Source organism: Malania oleifera, chromosome 3 (genome assembly GCF_029873635.1).
Source record: "Malania oleifera isolate guangnan ecotype guangnan chromosome 3, ASM2987363v1, whole genome shotgun sequence".
Taxonomy (NCBI): domain Eukaryota; kingdom Viridiplantae; phylum Streptophyta; class Magnoliopsida; order Santalales; family Ximeniaceae; genus Malania; species Malania oleifera.
Window position 1 is genome coordinate 108123576 of NC_080419.1, and position 16757 is coordinate 108140332.

The following is a 16757-nucleotide window of genomic DNA, read 5'->3' on the forward strand; positions in this document are numbered from 1 at the left end:
GAACTCCTCCCACAAACCCTCACGTGCCAGTTGAAGGCAGGTAGGGCCAACCCACCATGCATGGGCGCGCGAAGCTACTTTCAGACATGTTTCTGGCCTGAATTCATCCTGCAGCGCTCGAATCCCTCTATAAATATATTATTGAAATTTTTTGTGATGTTTTTTGTCCAAGTAAATTTCATCTTTTTTAGTTGCTCATGTGCAGCACCCAAGGAATGGTTGTTTGATGCTTCCCAAAGTTGTTTGTCAATGTTTATAGAGTTTATTTAGGCCTGAAACAGTGGTATTTACTGTGTTTTTTGTTCGTTCGTCATATGCTTGTGGTTTGCATTGGTTGTCGAAGGTTGTTTGCATTGGGATGGAGTCCCCAAGTCCCAAACATAGTGTTTCCCTTGTTAGTTACTTGTTTAGATGAACAACATATTATAACTGTCTCAAAGGAGGATTAATCAAGGTTCCTATTGTGCAAGCATCCCAACATCTCATCACATTGCATCGTTTGCTCGAAAAGGTAATCCTACTGTCTATATGTCATCTCGTATCTCTCCCACTAGTCTTTAGGTTATCAACTCTACTACTACTGACCACATGACATGTGTCACTAACTTCTTTTCTGCCCCCCTATATTCTAAAAGTATACCTCAAGTTAACCTTGTTGAAGGGTCCACTACTGCAGTTAAGGGGATAGGAATAATAAATCCTACTCCTAGATCCTCCCTTCAATCTCTCTTTCTTCTGTTTTATACATTCCTGAATCCCGCTTCAATCTCATTCCTGTTGGTAAAATTATAAAGTCACTAAATTACTTTATGGTTCTTTCCTAATTCTGTTGTCATGAGGATCTAAAGATGAGGAAGATGACTAGCATAGGACGTGGAGCTAGTGGACTTTACTACTTTGAGTTGCTCTCTCCTCCTATTGTCTGTAGTGCTGCTGCCACATCACATCAAATCAAATCTATTGTTGCCTTGGTCATCCATCATTGGACAAATTAAAACAGCTAGTTCCTACTTTGAGTTCTATGCCTAACCTTGAATGTGATTCTTGTCAATTAGGAAAGCATCATTGTGTTCCCTTTGCTTCTCGAGCCAATAAAAGAGTTGTTAACCCTTTCATGTTAGTCCATTCTGATGTTTGGGGTCCTAGTTGTGTCATGTCAGTGTTAGGGTTTCAGCATTTTGTTACATTTGTTAATGATTACTCCATAATGACTTGGTTGTGTTTAATAAAAATAGTTCTAAGTTGTTTATTATCTTGTGTGCTTTCTATTTTGAAATAAGGACTCAATTTGATATGTCATTCAATGCTAAGGAGTACTTCAGTACTCAATTCATTAGTTATATGACTAATTCTAGCATGATCCATCGGTCATCTTGTGCTCACATTTCACAACAAAATGGAGTTGCAGAGTGGAAAGGACATATTTTTTAAGCCACTTGAACCCTATTATATCAAATGAATGTTCTCAAAGCTTTTTTGAGTGATGTTGTGCTCACCATTCCTCTCTCATCAACAAAATGCCATCTTCTGTAATTGGTTATAAAATCCCATATTCAAAAATCTTCCCTACGACTCCTTTGTTCTCCTTTCCTCCTCGTATATTTGGCTATGCATCGTTCATCCATTAGTTAAATCCAGAAACGGATAAGTTGGATCCTAGTGTTATCAAATGTATTTTTCTAGGTTATCCCTATACTCAAAAGGAATATCGATGTTATAGCCCTACTTTACATCGATTCTTGTCTCTATTAATGCCACCCCTTTAATTTGCAAGTGTACACATGGCAACTCAAGGGAGGAGAGCCTCCTCCAGCTTTGAATTATGTGCCTCTAGTTCCCTTGTCAGATAATTCTATTTCCCAAATGGTTGATACTCCTATTGCTGTTTGAAAAAGTAAATGCACTTGTACCCAACATCCTATTTCTAATTTTGTTTGTTATGATTTCTTGTCACCCTTATACTACTGTTTTGTTCGTACTCAATCTTTCATTGCTCTTCCAAAGTTTGCTTTTGAAGCCTTGTCCCATTTTGGATGGAGGAATGCAATGATTAAAGAGATGCAAGCGGCGCTATAGGATGATGATACTTAGGAGTTGTTATCTCTTCCTCCGGATAATCCAGTGGTTGGTTGTCACTAGGTGTACACCATGAAGGTCAATCTAGATGATTTCGTGGCTTGATTAAAGGCCCACCTTGTTGTTAAGGGATACAGTCAAGTGTATGGTTCGGATTTTTCACACATTCTCCTTTTGCTGCCAAGCTTGTCACAAGGTGTAAAGAATGCTTTCTATCACTAGCCACTGTATTAATTAGATGTGAATAATGCCTTCCTACATGGTGATCTTTCGCAGGAGTTCTCGATGGAGCAACCACCCAAGTTTATTGCTTAGGGAGAGTCAAGCCTATTGTGTCAGCTCAAGAAGTCATTATATGGTCTAAAACAGTCTCCTAGGGAATGGTTTGGTCGATTCAGCGTTGTAGTACTAGAATTTGGCTTTTGACGGTGTGCAATAGATCATTTTGTATTTTACCATCATACTCCATCTGCCATAATTCTGCTTATTGCATACATGGATGATATTGTGATTACTGGTGATGATAATCAAGGTATCCAAGGCATAAAGCATTTCCTACAAACTAAGTTTCAAACCAATTCCACTCAATAGTTGCTAGAAGGCCACTGTGACAGAGTTTAAGCCAGATGGGAAGTAATTGCTCTGTTCCCTCGCTACTTATGGGAGATTTCAACAGTGTGTTACAACCTGATGAGAAGAGGAATGGTAATCCTGTGACAGCTTATGAAACAAAAGACATGGTGGAGTGTTTCGCAGAGTGGGCTGACTGATTTAAGGTCTTCCAGATGCTTCCTAACATGGACCAAAAACAAAATCTGGTGTAATCTAGATCGAGCTGTGGCAAACATTAAATGGTTCCAGGCTGGGTCGGGAGCACATCCTAATTTTCAATTACCAGGGATATTATCTGACCATGCTTCTTGTATTGTCTCCTTGCTTGAGGAGGATGATATGAAAAGGAGGCCTTTTAAATTCTTCAATATGTGGGTGAAGCATGACAGGTTCCTTGATGTGGTGAAATCTGCTTGGAGTAGCAGATTTAAGGGTTGCAAACTCTTCAGGCTTGAGAGGAAATTACAGGCACTTAAGGGGCCCTTGAGAGACTTCAATACCCTTCATTTCTCTCATATATCAGCTAGAGCAGCGAAGGCTTGCGAGGAGTTAAAGGATGCTCAACAGAGGCTGTATGATTCCCCTGAAAATGAAGAGATTCAGAATCTGGTAAAAGCTAAAAGGGGGCTGACAGGTAGGTTAGATGATTCCTGAAGAGCAGTGATAGATGCACTGCTTTTTTCCATTATATGATGAAAAGGCATATGGCCAGGAAACACATTTCAGTCATGACCAAAGAAAATGGTGAAAATACTAAGTCCCAAAAGCAGGTGGCAGAGGAATTTCTTGTTTTTTATAAAGGGCTGCTAGGAACTGAAGAAGACTGCTCCTCTGTTGATCCTAGGGTGATTGCCAATGGAACTATCTTGAACAATGATCAGGCTAAGAAGATGGTGGAAGCTGTCACAGAAGATGAAATAAAGAATGCCCTGTTTAGCATTGGTGAAGAGAGATCCCCAGGGCCAGATGGGTACACTTCTTGTTTCTTTAAAAAGGCTTGGGGCATCATCGGGGTAGAGTTTATACTTGCAGTTCAGGAATTTTTCAGAAATGGGAGGCTCCTGAAACAGCTTAACCGTACTGCAATTGTGTTGATTGCAAAGTCACAGCATGCAAATTCAGTTCAAGATTATAGGCCCATATCATGTTGTAATGTGATCTATAAAGTTACAGCCAAGATCATTGCCAGTAGGATCAAACCTGGGTTGGAGGTTTTGTTGAGTAAGGCTCAGTCTGCTTTCATAAGTCAGAGATACATGGTAGAAAATATTTACCTCGTACAGGAGCTTGTTAGAAAATATGCTAGGAAGAGGATCACTCCAAGATGTATGCTAAAGATTGACCTTAAAAAGGCTTATGACTCAATCTCTTGGAAGTTTGTGAGAGAGATGTTGGAGCACCTAAACTTTCCAGCAACAATGGTGGGCTGGATAATGCAATGTGTCTCCACCACTTCCTTCTCCTTAGCTTTGAGTGGAGGGATGGTTTTCTTTGAAGGGAAGAAGGGTCTCAGACAAGGGGATGCCCTTTCCCCCTTGCTTTTTGTTATTTGTTTGGATTATCTGTCAAGATTACTGAAGTCTTTGGAGGGCAACCCAGAATTTTGCTTTCATCCAAAATGTGGTGATCCTAAAATCACCCATCTCGCGTTTGTAGATGACTTGATTTTTTTTGCTCAGGGAGATTACTCATCAGTTAAACAGATCATGGATTGCCTCAAATTTTTCTGTAAATGCTCAGGGTTGAAGGCTAATATCCTCAAATTCAATATTTATGGTGCTGGTTTGTGCAACAAAACGATGCAGGCTATTCAAGATCTTACTGGTTTTTCTCAAGGGGAATTTCCCTTCAGGTACTTGGGTATTCCTTTGGCTTCCACTAGGCTGAACACAATGCATTTTGCCCCTATGATTAACAAGAGGCCAGGGAACACCCTTTCATATGCAGGAAAACTGGAGCTTATTAAATCTGTGGTGCAAGGTATTGACTGCTTTTGGCTTGCTATTTTTCCTATCCCTTACTCTGTGCTGGCCCATGTGATCAAAATGTGAAGGTCCTTTCTGTGGGGGGCTAGAAGGAGGCCCATGGTGGCTTGGAGGGATGTATGCCTCCCAAAGAATGAAGGAGGGCTGGACCTAAAAACCTGGAGCAAGGCCCCGCTAACTAAGGCATTATGGAACATTCATAGTAAGAAGGACTCACTCTGGGCTAAGTGGGTTAGCCATGTTTACCTGAGGGGTGGAAGTATTTAGGAAGCTTCAAAGAAACATGAAGACTCCCCATTGTTCAAGTAGATAGTAGAGATTAAAAACCTGATCCTTCAGCAATGCAGTGACATAGACACTGCAGCTCATCAGCTTGAACAGTGGAATGTGGGAGGGAATTTTGTCTGGTCAAAAGCTTATCAGTTTTGGAGAAATAGGGGATGCAATGTTCATTGGAAGAATCTGGTGTGGAAAAATGGATGCATACCAAAACACTCTCTTGTTTTGTGGCTTGCTGCTAAGGGTAAACTGCATACTTGTGACAGGATCGGTGTGGAAGGGCTCAACCAAATCTTTGTTCTCTGTAACTCAGAAATGGAGACACTTGACCATCTTTTCTTTCAATGCAGGGTGTCTGCTGCTGTGTGGAGTAATTTGAGGGGCTGGCTTGTCATAACAAGATCCATGCCCACTATTAAAGCAGCCCTCAAATGGCTTCAAAAAGAGGTCAAGGGAACAGGTGTGCAGGCTGTATCTAAGAGGGCCTGCCTAGCCATCACGGTATATAGCATCTGGCATTTTAGAAACAAAAGGAGATTGAAGGCACGGTTACCATCAGGATGCTATAATCAAAGTTGTTCAGACTCACTTATATAGAATTGTTTAAGAGAAGCTTCCTTTCCTTTGTATTTGAGTTGTAGTTTACGGCCTGTGGCACCCGGGAATGTCCAGGATTTGATGTAATTGCGTTGCAGTTGATATGGCTCTGGCCCTGGGGAATGCCCAGGTTCTTGATGTATTTGAGTTCAGTTTGCTGCTTGCAGTCTTGGCCTTTGTTTGGCTCTTGATTGTACTGCTTTGCAGTTGCTTGTTGGGGAGTTCTGCTCTCCCTCTCCTGGGTATGCCCAGTGATACTGTACATATCCCTTTGGTCTTATAATTATAATTTTTTGATCAACAAAAAGTATGTTCTTGATCTTTTAGATGAGACTAGGATGTTAGGATCCAAACCTTTTGATACACCTATGGATCCTAAGAGTAAGCCAGTGCCAAATACTGGTGATTTGTTGCCTGACCCAAGATAGTACAAAAAACTTGTTGGAAAACTAAATTATCTCACAATCAATCAATCAATCAATCGGATATATCTTTTGCAACATGTGTGGAGTTAAGTCTCACCAAGAACAAATCCTTTTTTTTTTTTTTTTGGATTTGGGATGCAGTAATTCACATCTTGAGATATCTTAAAGGTGCACTTGAGAGAAGCATATTATATCAGAACCAAGGTCACACTAATATTCAGAGTTATACTAATGTTGATTGGACTGGTCACCTTCCAACAGAAGATTCAGAGTCGGGTACTATATCTTTGTTGGTGAAAATTTAGAGTCTTGAAAGAGTAAAAAACAAACTGCGTTGACTAAATCAAGTGCTGAGTCAGAGTATAGTGTCATCGCTCACGCTAAATGTGAACTTATTTGGTTGAAGAACATATTGGAAGAACTGTGTTTTCCACATCCTCAATCTATGGAGTCAATGTGTGATACTTTTATATAGAAAAAGAATTCATTAAATAAAGAAAAAATGTACAATCAAGACAGAAGACATCTCCTTAATGAAATTGAGAATCCCCCAAGAACAAAAAACAAAAACGGAAAACACAGAAAATACAGCAAACTCAAATCAGCACGCCCTTAGAAGAGATTTCCAATCCCACTAAACATCTATCAAACACATGCCCTTAAAATTTCCATTACCCACACACCACAAAGAAGCCATAAAAAGCACTTTCTCCAATATGGAATCTTCTTCCCTAAAAAAAATACGTAGATTACATTCATTCCACAAGCACCATAGAAATTACAAAATAAAGCACAATTCCACAAAGCAATACCTTCCTTCCTCCTTCCAAACGCCACAAAAGATATTTCCAAAAACTCCTCCACTATTCTCGAACAAACCCAACTTTCTCCAAAATAATTAAATAACTTATTCCAAACCTTCCATGCAAAATTGCAATGCAAGAAAAGATGAGAAACAGATAATGAACAATCAAAACAAAGCATACATATATCAAGGGATAGATCTTTACTTTAAAGGTCTCCTAATCTACAGCAAGTCATTAGCATTCATTCTATTAAGCACAACCAACCAAAGAAATGCTTTGATTTTATGGGGGATTTTGACTTTCGCAATTACTTTGTAGAGTGGAAAGGAATGATTGGTACCAACCAAGAAATTAAAGAAATATTTACACGGAAGACACCCAAGGAATCCAACAACTAGGATCGACTATCATCCTATCATCCTTAGAAGACATCCTACAATTGTTCAACATTCCCAACAAAGAAGATAATTCAATAGTTTCCCTATCATTCAAGGCTCTCGTAAAACAAAAATACCAAGAAGGTAGAGGTCCACTCAAATCTACAATAAAAGAAGAAACAAGATCATTTTTCTCTAAACTCGGGCAAAATAAGTGAGGAATAGAGGTGGTCAAAACAACATTCCCCAACCATGTATCTTTCCAAAAACAAATGTTGCAACCCTTAACCATCACAAATTTAGTATGGAGAATAAAGAGAGGATAAATCTAGGAAATAGCTTTCCACAGGCTTTTTGAAGAACATATAGAGCCTAAATTAGTATCCCACCCATTCCCATCAAGTCCAAATTTACTTTTGATAACTTTATGCCACAAGGAGGAAATCTCTAATAGGAACCGCCGCAACCATTTAGCTAAAAGAGTCGTGTTCTTCCAAATTTCCAAGACCCAAACCACCTGCTCTTTTAGTCCTACACATCACATCCCAATTCACTAAGTGATCCTTAAAACCCCTGACCACAAAAACTTTCTCATAATTCTCTCAATTTTACCAGCGAATCCAATTGGGATTTAAAAAATAGACAGAAAATACAATAGAATACTAGAAAGACAAGTCCGAACTAGAGTAACCCTCCCTCCTAGAGAAAAAAGGGCTCCATTCCACCCATCTAACCACTTTGACACTCTCTCCACCACCAGATCCCAAAAACTAGCTACTCTAGGATTGCCCCACAAAGGAACATCTAAATAGGACATCAACCACCTAACTTTGCACACCCAATTTCCAAGACTAATTCCCTAACACTCTCTATAAGCACGCTAATAGCCGCAATTCCACCCTTTGCTGTATTAATCTTCAACTCCAACACCCTTTCAAAAATTCAAAGAAGCCCCATTATATTTAGAACAAAAGACTTATGGTCCTCATCCGCAAACTGAAGATGAGAAACCATAATCTCCTTTCTGCTCACTTTAAGACCATTCACTAAACCTCTATCCACCGCCCTATCAACCAACCTACTCAAAACATTAGCAACTAACACACACAAAAACAGAGAAAGAGGATCCCCTTGTCTAATTCCCCTTGTGACCTTAAACCAAGATTTAGGACTATCACCACAAAATTCACATTAGACATACACCCGTTCATCCATTTACACCATCTTTCTCCAAATCTCTTATTAAAATCTCATCCAAAAAATTCCAACTCACTTTATCATAAAATTTTTCAAAATTCAACTTAAAATCAAGTCCCTCCTACTTCCTTCTCCTAATATCCTCAACGGTTTCATTCGCAATCAAAATTGCATCCACAATTTGTCTTCCCCCATAAATGCACTCTAGGCCTTAGAAATAGTCCTATCAAGCACCACACATAACCTATTATGAAGACTAGAAACTAAGCTAATCTATTTATAATCAAAAATCTTGATGGACCTATTTTTCTTAGGCACCAAAGTGATAAAAATAGAATTAAAACTCTTGTTAAGAACCCCATTTCAATAAAATTCATTAAAAATCTTCCTAAGATCATTCTTCACCACCATCCAACAATCTTGATAAAAAGATAAATTAAAACCATCCAACCCAAGAGCTTTATCTCTTTCAAATTTCGATCCCAAAAATTGTGGCCCTAACTTCCTCTTACTCAAAAGGTCTCTCTAACCAGGCTATCTAATCATCAGACAAAGGATCCCACTCCAATACTTCCACCATCGGTCTACTCTCACCCTCCTCAAAATATAGATTACATAAAAAATTGTGATCTCTAAAGCAATTTTGTTAGAGTCCATGATTATAACCCTCCTTTCCACCTCCACCTCCACCTCCTTAATTAAATTCTCTCATTTTTTCATTAGCCGTCCTATGAAAATATTTAGAATTACAATCTCTATCTCTAATCCACTTAAACTTCGTATTTTGCCTCCGAATTCTCATTTCCTTAAAGATCAGCTCTTCCAATTCATTTTTTAGAGATATCCTTTTAGCCTTTTCTTCCCTCGAAAGGGTCACTCCTTCCTTTCTGTCTAACTCTTCCAAATTTCCTAAAATAGTAGACTTTTTAACCCCAATATCCCCAAACACCTCTCTATTCCATAATTTCAGTTTATCTTTCAACCTCTATAACTTCTTCAAAAATCTAAACCCCTCCCAACCCCTTTCCACATCCTCACTCCATGAATCCCTTACCAAGGATTGAAAAGAGCCATGATCTAACCACATATTCTTGAACCTAAATAGGGTGGGGCCCTAAGGAACTTTCCTAGATTCCAATAGTATAGGAAAATGATCAGACGTGGGTCTAACTAATACTACTTAAGCCTTCTTCTAGTCATTAAAAAACAAGAACCTATCAATTCTACTAGCCATCTCCCAAGCCCCACCCACTAACCACATAAATTTGGCGTTACCCGAAGGAAGATCCCTCAACCCGCACTCCCTAATAACCAAATCAAACTTTTGCATAGATGCATTAACCCCAAGGTCTTAAATTTCGATTTTGACTCAAATTTCAAAGCTCCAAAAGAACAGAAATTTTGATTTCGATGTCAATTTCAATTTCAATTTGAAAAAATAACGGAAACTAGTAGTAAAGCATGGAATTCTTTGTGAAACTTTAGGAATGGTTAACAAATATAATAATTTAAGTTTTAAGGCTAATATATTACAAATTAAATACATCTATGTTTTGTATAGGGTGGAAAAGTTGTAAAATAGTATGTGTATCAAACATGTTTGTAAGTTAAAGTACATTAAACAGATTCAGTTAATGCAAATGAAATTCATAATTCATTTAAATATTATTTATTATACAAATATTGATAATTTAGACATGAATGGTTAAATAAAATATTACTATAAGTTTATTTTTTCATATTATTTCAAAAGCACTTGTGGTAACCTTTAGTTTCAATAAAATAAATTAAAAGTGAAATTTCATTTCACTCTTGAATCTCTCGTTTGAATTTCGACAAAATTTCATTGTGTAGTTAAAATTTCAACAAATTTCGCCAATATTTCGAGGTTTTGATAAATTTCGGATGATTCGTTGAGATTTTGACGGAAATTATGCAAGACGGAAATCAACTGCCATTTCAATTTCGAGGGTGACGGAAATCGAAAATTTCAACGGAAATTTTGACAATTTCGTGGAAATTTAAGACCATGATTAACCCTACCTTCCCCCTTCTTTTCTAAAGGGAACCTTACAGCATTAAAATCCCCACCCACAATCCACCTTGGCGGGCAAAAACTAGAAACAAAATCATGCTCATCCCAAAAAGAATCCCTAAGAGCAGGCCTAGAAGGACTGTATACAAAGGAAATCCACCACTAATCTCTATCTCTAATTTTTCAAAGGATCGAAAGGGAGAAAAAAACCACTAAACTATCCACTTTAGTGATAGACCGAGTGTACTATAACACTAGAATGTTGCCCGCCACACCTTGAGAGAGTACAAAAAATCAATCCTAATACCATCCTTCCCAAATCCCTCTAACAACCTCCCCATCTACTAACTCAAGCTCAGTCTCCTAAATCAAAAAAGAAAAATCAAAAGAGTTCCTAAGTAAAACCTCCCTAATCAAACACCTTTTCCTAGCATCCCCTAAACCCTTAACTTTCCAACTAATATTCTTAATAATCTAGCACACTTACCCCCTTTCACTGTCCCATTCCTTCCCCCCTTCCCAAATTGATCTTTCCTTCCTTGAGCGGAAAAAACACATTGAAGTTGATTGCCACATTGTTTGAGAAAAAATTGTGCAAGCTTATTACCATCACTCATGTGAAGTGAGATTCGCAGCTTCCTGATTTATTTACTAAAGCCTTACGGGTGGTGCTCATGTTAAGTTCATTAGTAACAAGCTAAGAGCACATGATATATATGCTCCAACTTGGGAGGGAGGGTTAATGGTTATTTTAGTCATTTAGCATAATTATTGTGTTAGTGTAATGTAAATAAGTCAGAGTTAGTAAGGGTATTGTGGTCATCAGCATGTTCTCGACATATATATTATAAAGAGAGGTAGAGACCTATCCTTGTGATTAGGCCTTCCATATTGCCCAATTATTCAACAAGTATTATGGTCACCATTATATACTTGATATATATTATAAATATAGGCAGAGACCCATTGTGATTAGGTCTTCCCATTAACCCAATACTTCAACATGGTATCAGAGCAAAATCCAACCTAAACCTCAAGTGCATAGCCACCAACAAACCGAACCCTAAACCTAATAGTCCTATGCAAAACTGCTACTATAAGAGGATCATCCACACCATTAGAGATCATAAACAAGTCCATGAGTCACTAAAAACACAACAGTTGCTAAAAAAATTCATGGACCTGATTGCCTGTTCAAAATCGTAAAACCCCTTAAAATTTTGCAAAACCAACCCTATACGTGGCAGCAAAACCTTCTGATCTATAAAGCTGTGAAATTTTTCATCCCCATAAGAAGCCCCACGTGCCAGTGGACAACCAGCAACTCCAACCCCAAACTCCGGCAAGTGAGAGCTTGTTCAAGGTCTCACCATAATATCAAGTTTCAAAGACCCAACCTTTTCAATCGTTCACGGAGTGTTTAGTTCCTATATTCTAGTAACATTACACATGTATGATCAATCCTGGTGTACTTTGCATTGTGTTTTACAAGGAAACAAGTGCCACAAAATATTTTGCACATCCATAACGAATTAAACATCATGCAACCCATGTCCGCAAATGTTCGCAAGATGCAAAAGCAGAAGGAGCACACAACAATTCTATCCTAGATCCTTGGAAGTGCAAAGTTCCATCCTTTGGCAAACATTCCTCAACCTTGCTTATGGTGTTTCAGGCCAATACTTTAACACTACCTCTAAATTATGGTCTTAAATTTCCATAAAATTGACAAATTTCCATGCAAATTTTTGCTCACCGCCATCCTCAAATCAAAATGTCGGTCAATTTTTGTCTTATGAATTTCAACGAATCACACAAAAAATTTATCAAAATCTCGAAATTTTAGTTAAAATTGTCAAAATTTTAATTATAAAATAAGTTTTTCTTGGGATTCAATACGCAAATTCAAAGCTTGCTCTTAATTAGTGTTTTTATTTAAAAAAAAAAACTAAAGATTATTACAAGAATACAAGTAACAACCTTCATACGTTTGAAATTTCATAAAAAATTAAACTTAGATATTAGCAGTAGTATTTTATTTGACCATCTATGTCTAAGTTATATGTGTTTGTAAGATAAATAATATCCAATTAATTTATGCATTTCATTTATATTAGTTGACTATGTTTAATATGACTACTTTTTGCAATTATTGCACATTATATACCACACACATATCACTGTTATAATATTTTAGTTCTAAATCTTACATTATTAAGTTTTTTAACAAGTTCTAAAGTTGCAAAAGGAATCCCATGCTTTACTACTAATTTCCATCACTTCTCAAAATTGAAGTTGCCATCGAAATCAAAATTTCCAAACTTTCATCTGCTCAAAATTTTAGTTGAAATCAAAATTTAAGACCTTGCTAGTAACAAAGACAATGTTTAAACTTTGCAACTGTAAAATATATTTGCTAATGCACCCTCTGAAAAGCATACCTGTCTTGACAATCAGGATTTAATACATGCAGTGCTTCAGATCCAATTAAAACAAGAAGAGCAGTGAGCATCTCATGCAGCTCTGGTATAACAATCTCTATCACCTTTAATCATAACAAAGAAGAAGACTTAAGTTCAGAATGTAAAATGAATATTAATCATGGAATCAGTGCAAACATCTTCCTTAAATAACATGAAAAAGAGAATCACCATAATTCATATAAATACATAAAACAAAAGCAGACTTACTTCACATCCATGAGTATTTGATAGAAGATTAAGGACATCATCGCACTTATTAGAGATATCAGTTGAATATACATCATTAAACCACTGCAGGAGAAAAACCATATATCCGGTAGATAATCTCTTATGCAGGGTAGTAAAAACATTGAGTGAAGCTTAGTCAAAGAACAGGAAAATCACCTGTGTGTACTTTCCGAGTCGCACTGAGCCCAGAGTATTCAAGCTGTCATTTGATGATAAATTTGGCAGAGCAGGTGGGGACTACAATAAGATGGAAGATGATGACTAATAGTTCAATGTGTGGCAAGAAGGCTACATTGTTAGAATTTAAATAACCAGGAAAAAGTTGGAATGCAGCTACCAAATATTGCCTTAAGGCACAAACATACACTGCATACCTTTCTCTGTAGATGCTTAAAAGAAGGAATTTAAGCATGCTTGACAACATTATCAAAATTTTACAAGGCCTATCAAGAGGGTTAAAAGGATTCAGAACCAGTCTCCCTCATAGAAATGATAGTAATACTTCTAGAAGAACATTAATAAACAGTAGCCATGCATGACCAGATTCAAAGTAAATGATTATAAAAAAGTTGATAAAATCCACGGTATAGGTAGCTCTGTTGGAAATGAAAACAAGGGGAAAAAAAGAATGTTTCATTTATAAATGGTGTACATATCATTAGGATGGTTTATTCATGCTTATGCTTGATATGACATGGATGGACATGAAGTCCAACCTATTTCTCAGAATGGACATCAATTATAAACCTATTTCTCAGAATGCACCAACATAGATTAGTATACAGAAAGTCCAAAACCCTAATCAAAATTTAAGGACTGTTAAATCCTTACTATCTTATTCCAAGTGTAGGTCTATCCCTACCCCTTCTACTACCACTAACAATAATTAGCTTACTCCTCACTAGTGCACTATTTGGCCTATGTTGCAATAGCCCAAACCATCTCAGTCGCCCCTGCTTTATCTTATCTTCTACAAGTGCTATGCATAACTTACCATGAATATGTTCATTCCTTAATTTATCTTTTAAAGTCATGTCACTCATTCACTTTAGCATTCTCATTTTGACAATTGCTACTTTAACATCCATGTATAGTTGATCTTACAGCCATCCTATAAAACTTTTTGTTTTAATTCTAAGTGTATTTAACAATCACATAACATGCCTGAAGCACTTCTCTATTTTACTCAACATGTTTTAACTCTATGTATTACAAAACACTAATCCATTTTACCCAACTTTCTTTAACTCTATATATCACATCTTCTTCGATTTCTTCTTCTACTTGCATGATAGATCCAAGATATCGAAATCTATTAGTGCTATTAATTTATTGACATCAAATTTAAACTTTACTAGAGTATTCTGCCTATCACAATTCAATTACATTCATATATATTTGTCTTATTTCTACATATTCTAAAACTCAAGACTCTAAAGCTTCTCTTCATAATTCTAACTTAGGTTCTACTCCAGTCCTGCTTTCATCAATCAAGACAATATCTGTCACGTCTCTGTTTTTGGCACATGACCAGCCGTGACTCCATCAAAAAATTCAATGGAAACACTAGGTATAGGCAAGAATTTATTTTGCTAAACCCTCATTTGAAAACAAGTTAGAAGCCAATTAAGAGTGAATAATTGTTGAAAACACAAGATACATTCATTTACATATATATGTCATAAAGCAACTAAAACTTCTTACATTCAGTGACAAGATCTTTACATTGGTTTTACTTCGCAAAAAACATGTCTCACATTTCCTAGCCTACAAACATAACCGCCAACCGACACATGCTTAGCATCCCTATTGCCTTCCCACCAACCTGTAATACATGTCAAAACGGTAGTCTCTTGGAGAACTTAACAAGTGGAGCTCTCCTTCATTTTGAACTTGAAATTATTAAGGAATAGGTGAGCAACCACAAGCTCAATAGAAATTCTTAACTCCCCCTTATTCTAATAACAATTTCAATACTTTAACATATGATTTCTTACATGCATGCATAATCATAAGGTGCATGAACGCTGCTTCGAATGCATGAGCGCACTCTTTATTCTAAGCAATCTGTTCATCTAAAGTTACCATCGCAAAACATCCAAATGGCATGCATTTACACACTTTTCCCAACATAGCAGCACTGTCCCAACTAAGTGCACATTTATATCAAACAAGTGCCAAATTCCAGCTTGGCCAACCACTGCTTAACGCGAAAATACCCTCCGGAGGTTTAGGGCCTTTCACCCAAGGGACATACGATCCCTACTTGCTCAAATTCCACAACATCACAGCAGCAACACATGGTGCCAATTATTTCACACAACAGAAATTCAACATACGTGTACACATGCTTTTCCATAGCAAGTAAAACAATCATCCTCACAAAATGAATATCTACCACATGAAAATTTCCAACTAAACAAGGTATGCGACTAGGATAGCCAAATAAAACATATACGAATCTATATTAAGTAATTAGAAAAAACAAGCTTAAATCTCCCTTATTAGGATTCAACTCTATGCACGTTCTTATTTCCTTTGAATACCCAAAATACCTAGGTGAATAAATGAAAATTAAGAACACCTACCTTGATTTTCAGCTTCTTCAAACTTGGTTCAAGTTTCCCTCTGAATTTCCTGTATTTTCTCTTGATTTTCTTTGAATTTCCTTGATTTTCTGCAAAGTTATATATCTCTCTCCCTCTAGAGCTAGGGTTTACAGCAAGAGTTTGTGGTATTATTTTAGGTGCTGAGGGTGCTCTGCAGGGCTGGAAAGGTCAAGACAACAACTACTTGCTGGCAGCTGCCTGCCAAATGTCTCCTTCTGGGCTGGCAGCATGACAGAGCTGCAGCATCCAGTGGCAACAAGGGTCTTGCAACGCTCCCATCTGTGCGCTAGGTGTCGGCTACTGGTTTTCAGAGCTTCCAGGTGGCTGCTGCTACTTTATAGTGTTGCCAGGTGTCACACTTGGTTTCATCATACCCCATCCTGTTTTTTTTTTTCTCTCTTTGCCCCAACTCCTATGCTATTTATGTTTTAGCATAACCCTCATAATTTGCTTTCATCTAAGCCCCTCCTACTATCAATAAGTCAAATGAATTTTCAAATATCAGTTAACACAACTCAATTAATGAATAACATGGCTAGTATGAACTTGTTTAATGCAAAACAAAGCAAGTTATGCTAATTTATCGAAGTAGTTTAAATTTACCATGGTCTAAAGGGTATGGTTATTACAATACATATTTTCTTCTACAATAGTTCTCCTACCACGATTGAATTACATTTCATATATTTTATCTTATTTCTACTTATCCTAAAACCTCTAGATTCTAAAGCTTCTCCCCATAATTCTAACTGAGATTCTGCTCCACCCCTAGTTTCATAAATCAAGACTATCAATATTTTTTTATAGCAAAAGAAGAGATTTCATTAATAAGGGAAGAATTGAAAAAAAAAAATGGAGAATAAGACATCTCCCATAAAAATTCTAGGAAAAACCAGAAAAAAGAAACTAAAAAAATAAATAAATAATATGAAATATCAAAGCAAAAGATCCCTCCATCCTCGTGAACTTCCAAAAATCTAACTCCCTTAAAGAATCTAAAGCCAATTCACCATAACGACGCCAAGTATTGAATCTTCTCCCAAACCAG

General features: G+C 37.0%; 1 protein-coding gene across 10 annotated transcripts in view; it reads right to left on the reverse strand.

The window, feature by feature from the left end:
* The window catches only part of LOC131152254 (fatty acid amide hydrolase-like), a 90754-nt gene that overhangs the window by 33370 nt on the left and 40627 nt on the right, over nt 1–16757 (reverse strand). For all 10 annotated transcript variants that reach the window (XR_009135901.1, XR_009135902.1, XR_009135903.1 and 7 more), the window contains 3 exons: nt 13257–13337; nt 13080–13163; nt 12831–12934 (listed from right to left, as the gene is read on the reverse strand). Coding sequence is in view for 7 of the 10 variants with exons in the window: in XM_058104016.1 (XP_057959999.1) it covers nt 12831–12934; nt 13080–13163; nt 13257–13337 (269 nt within the window). In the remaining 3 variants the exon portion in view is untranslated. The remainder of the gene's footprint in view (nt 1–12830; nt 12935–13079; nt 13164–13256; nt 13338–16757) is intronic.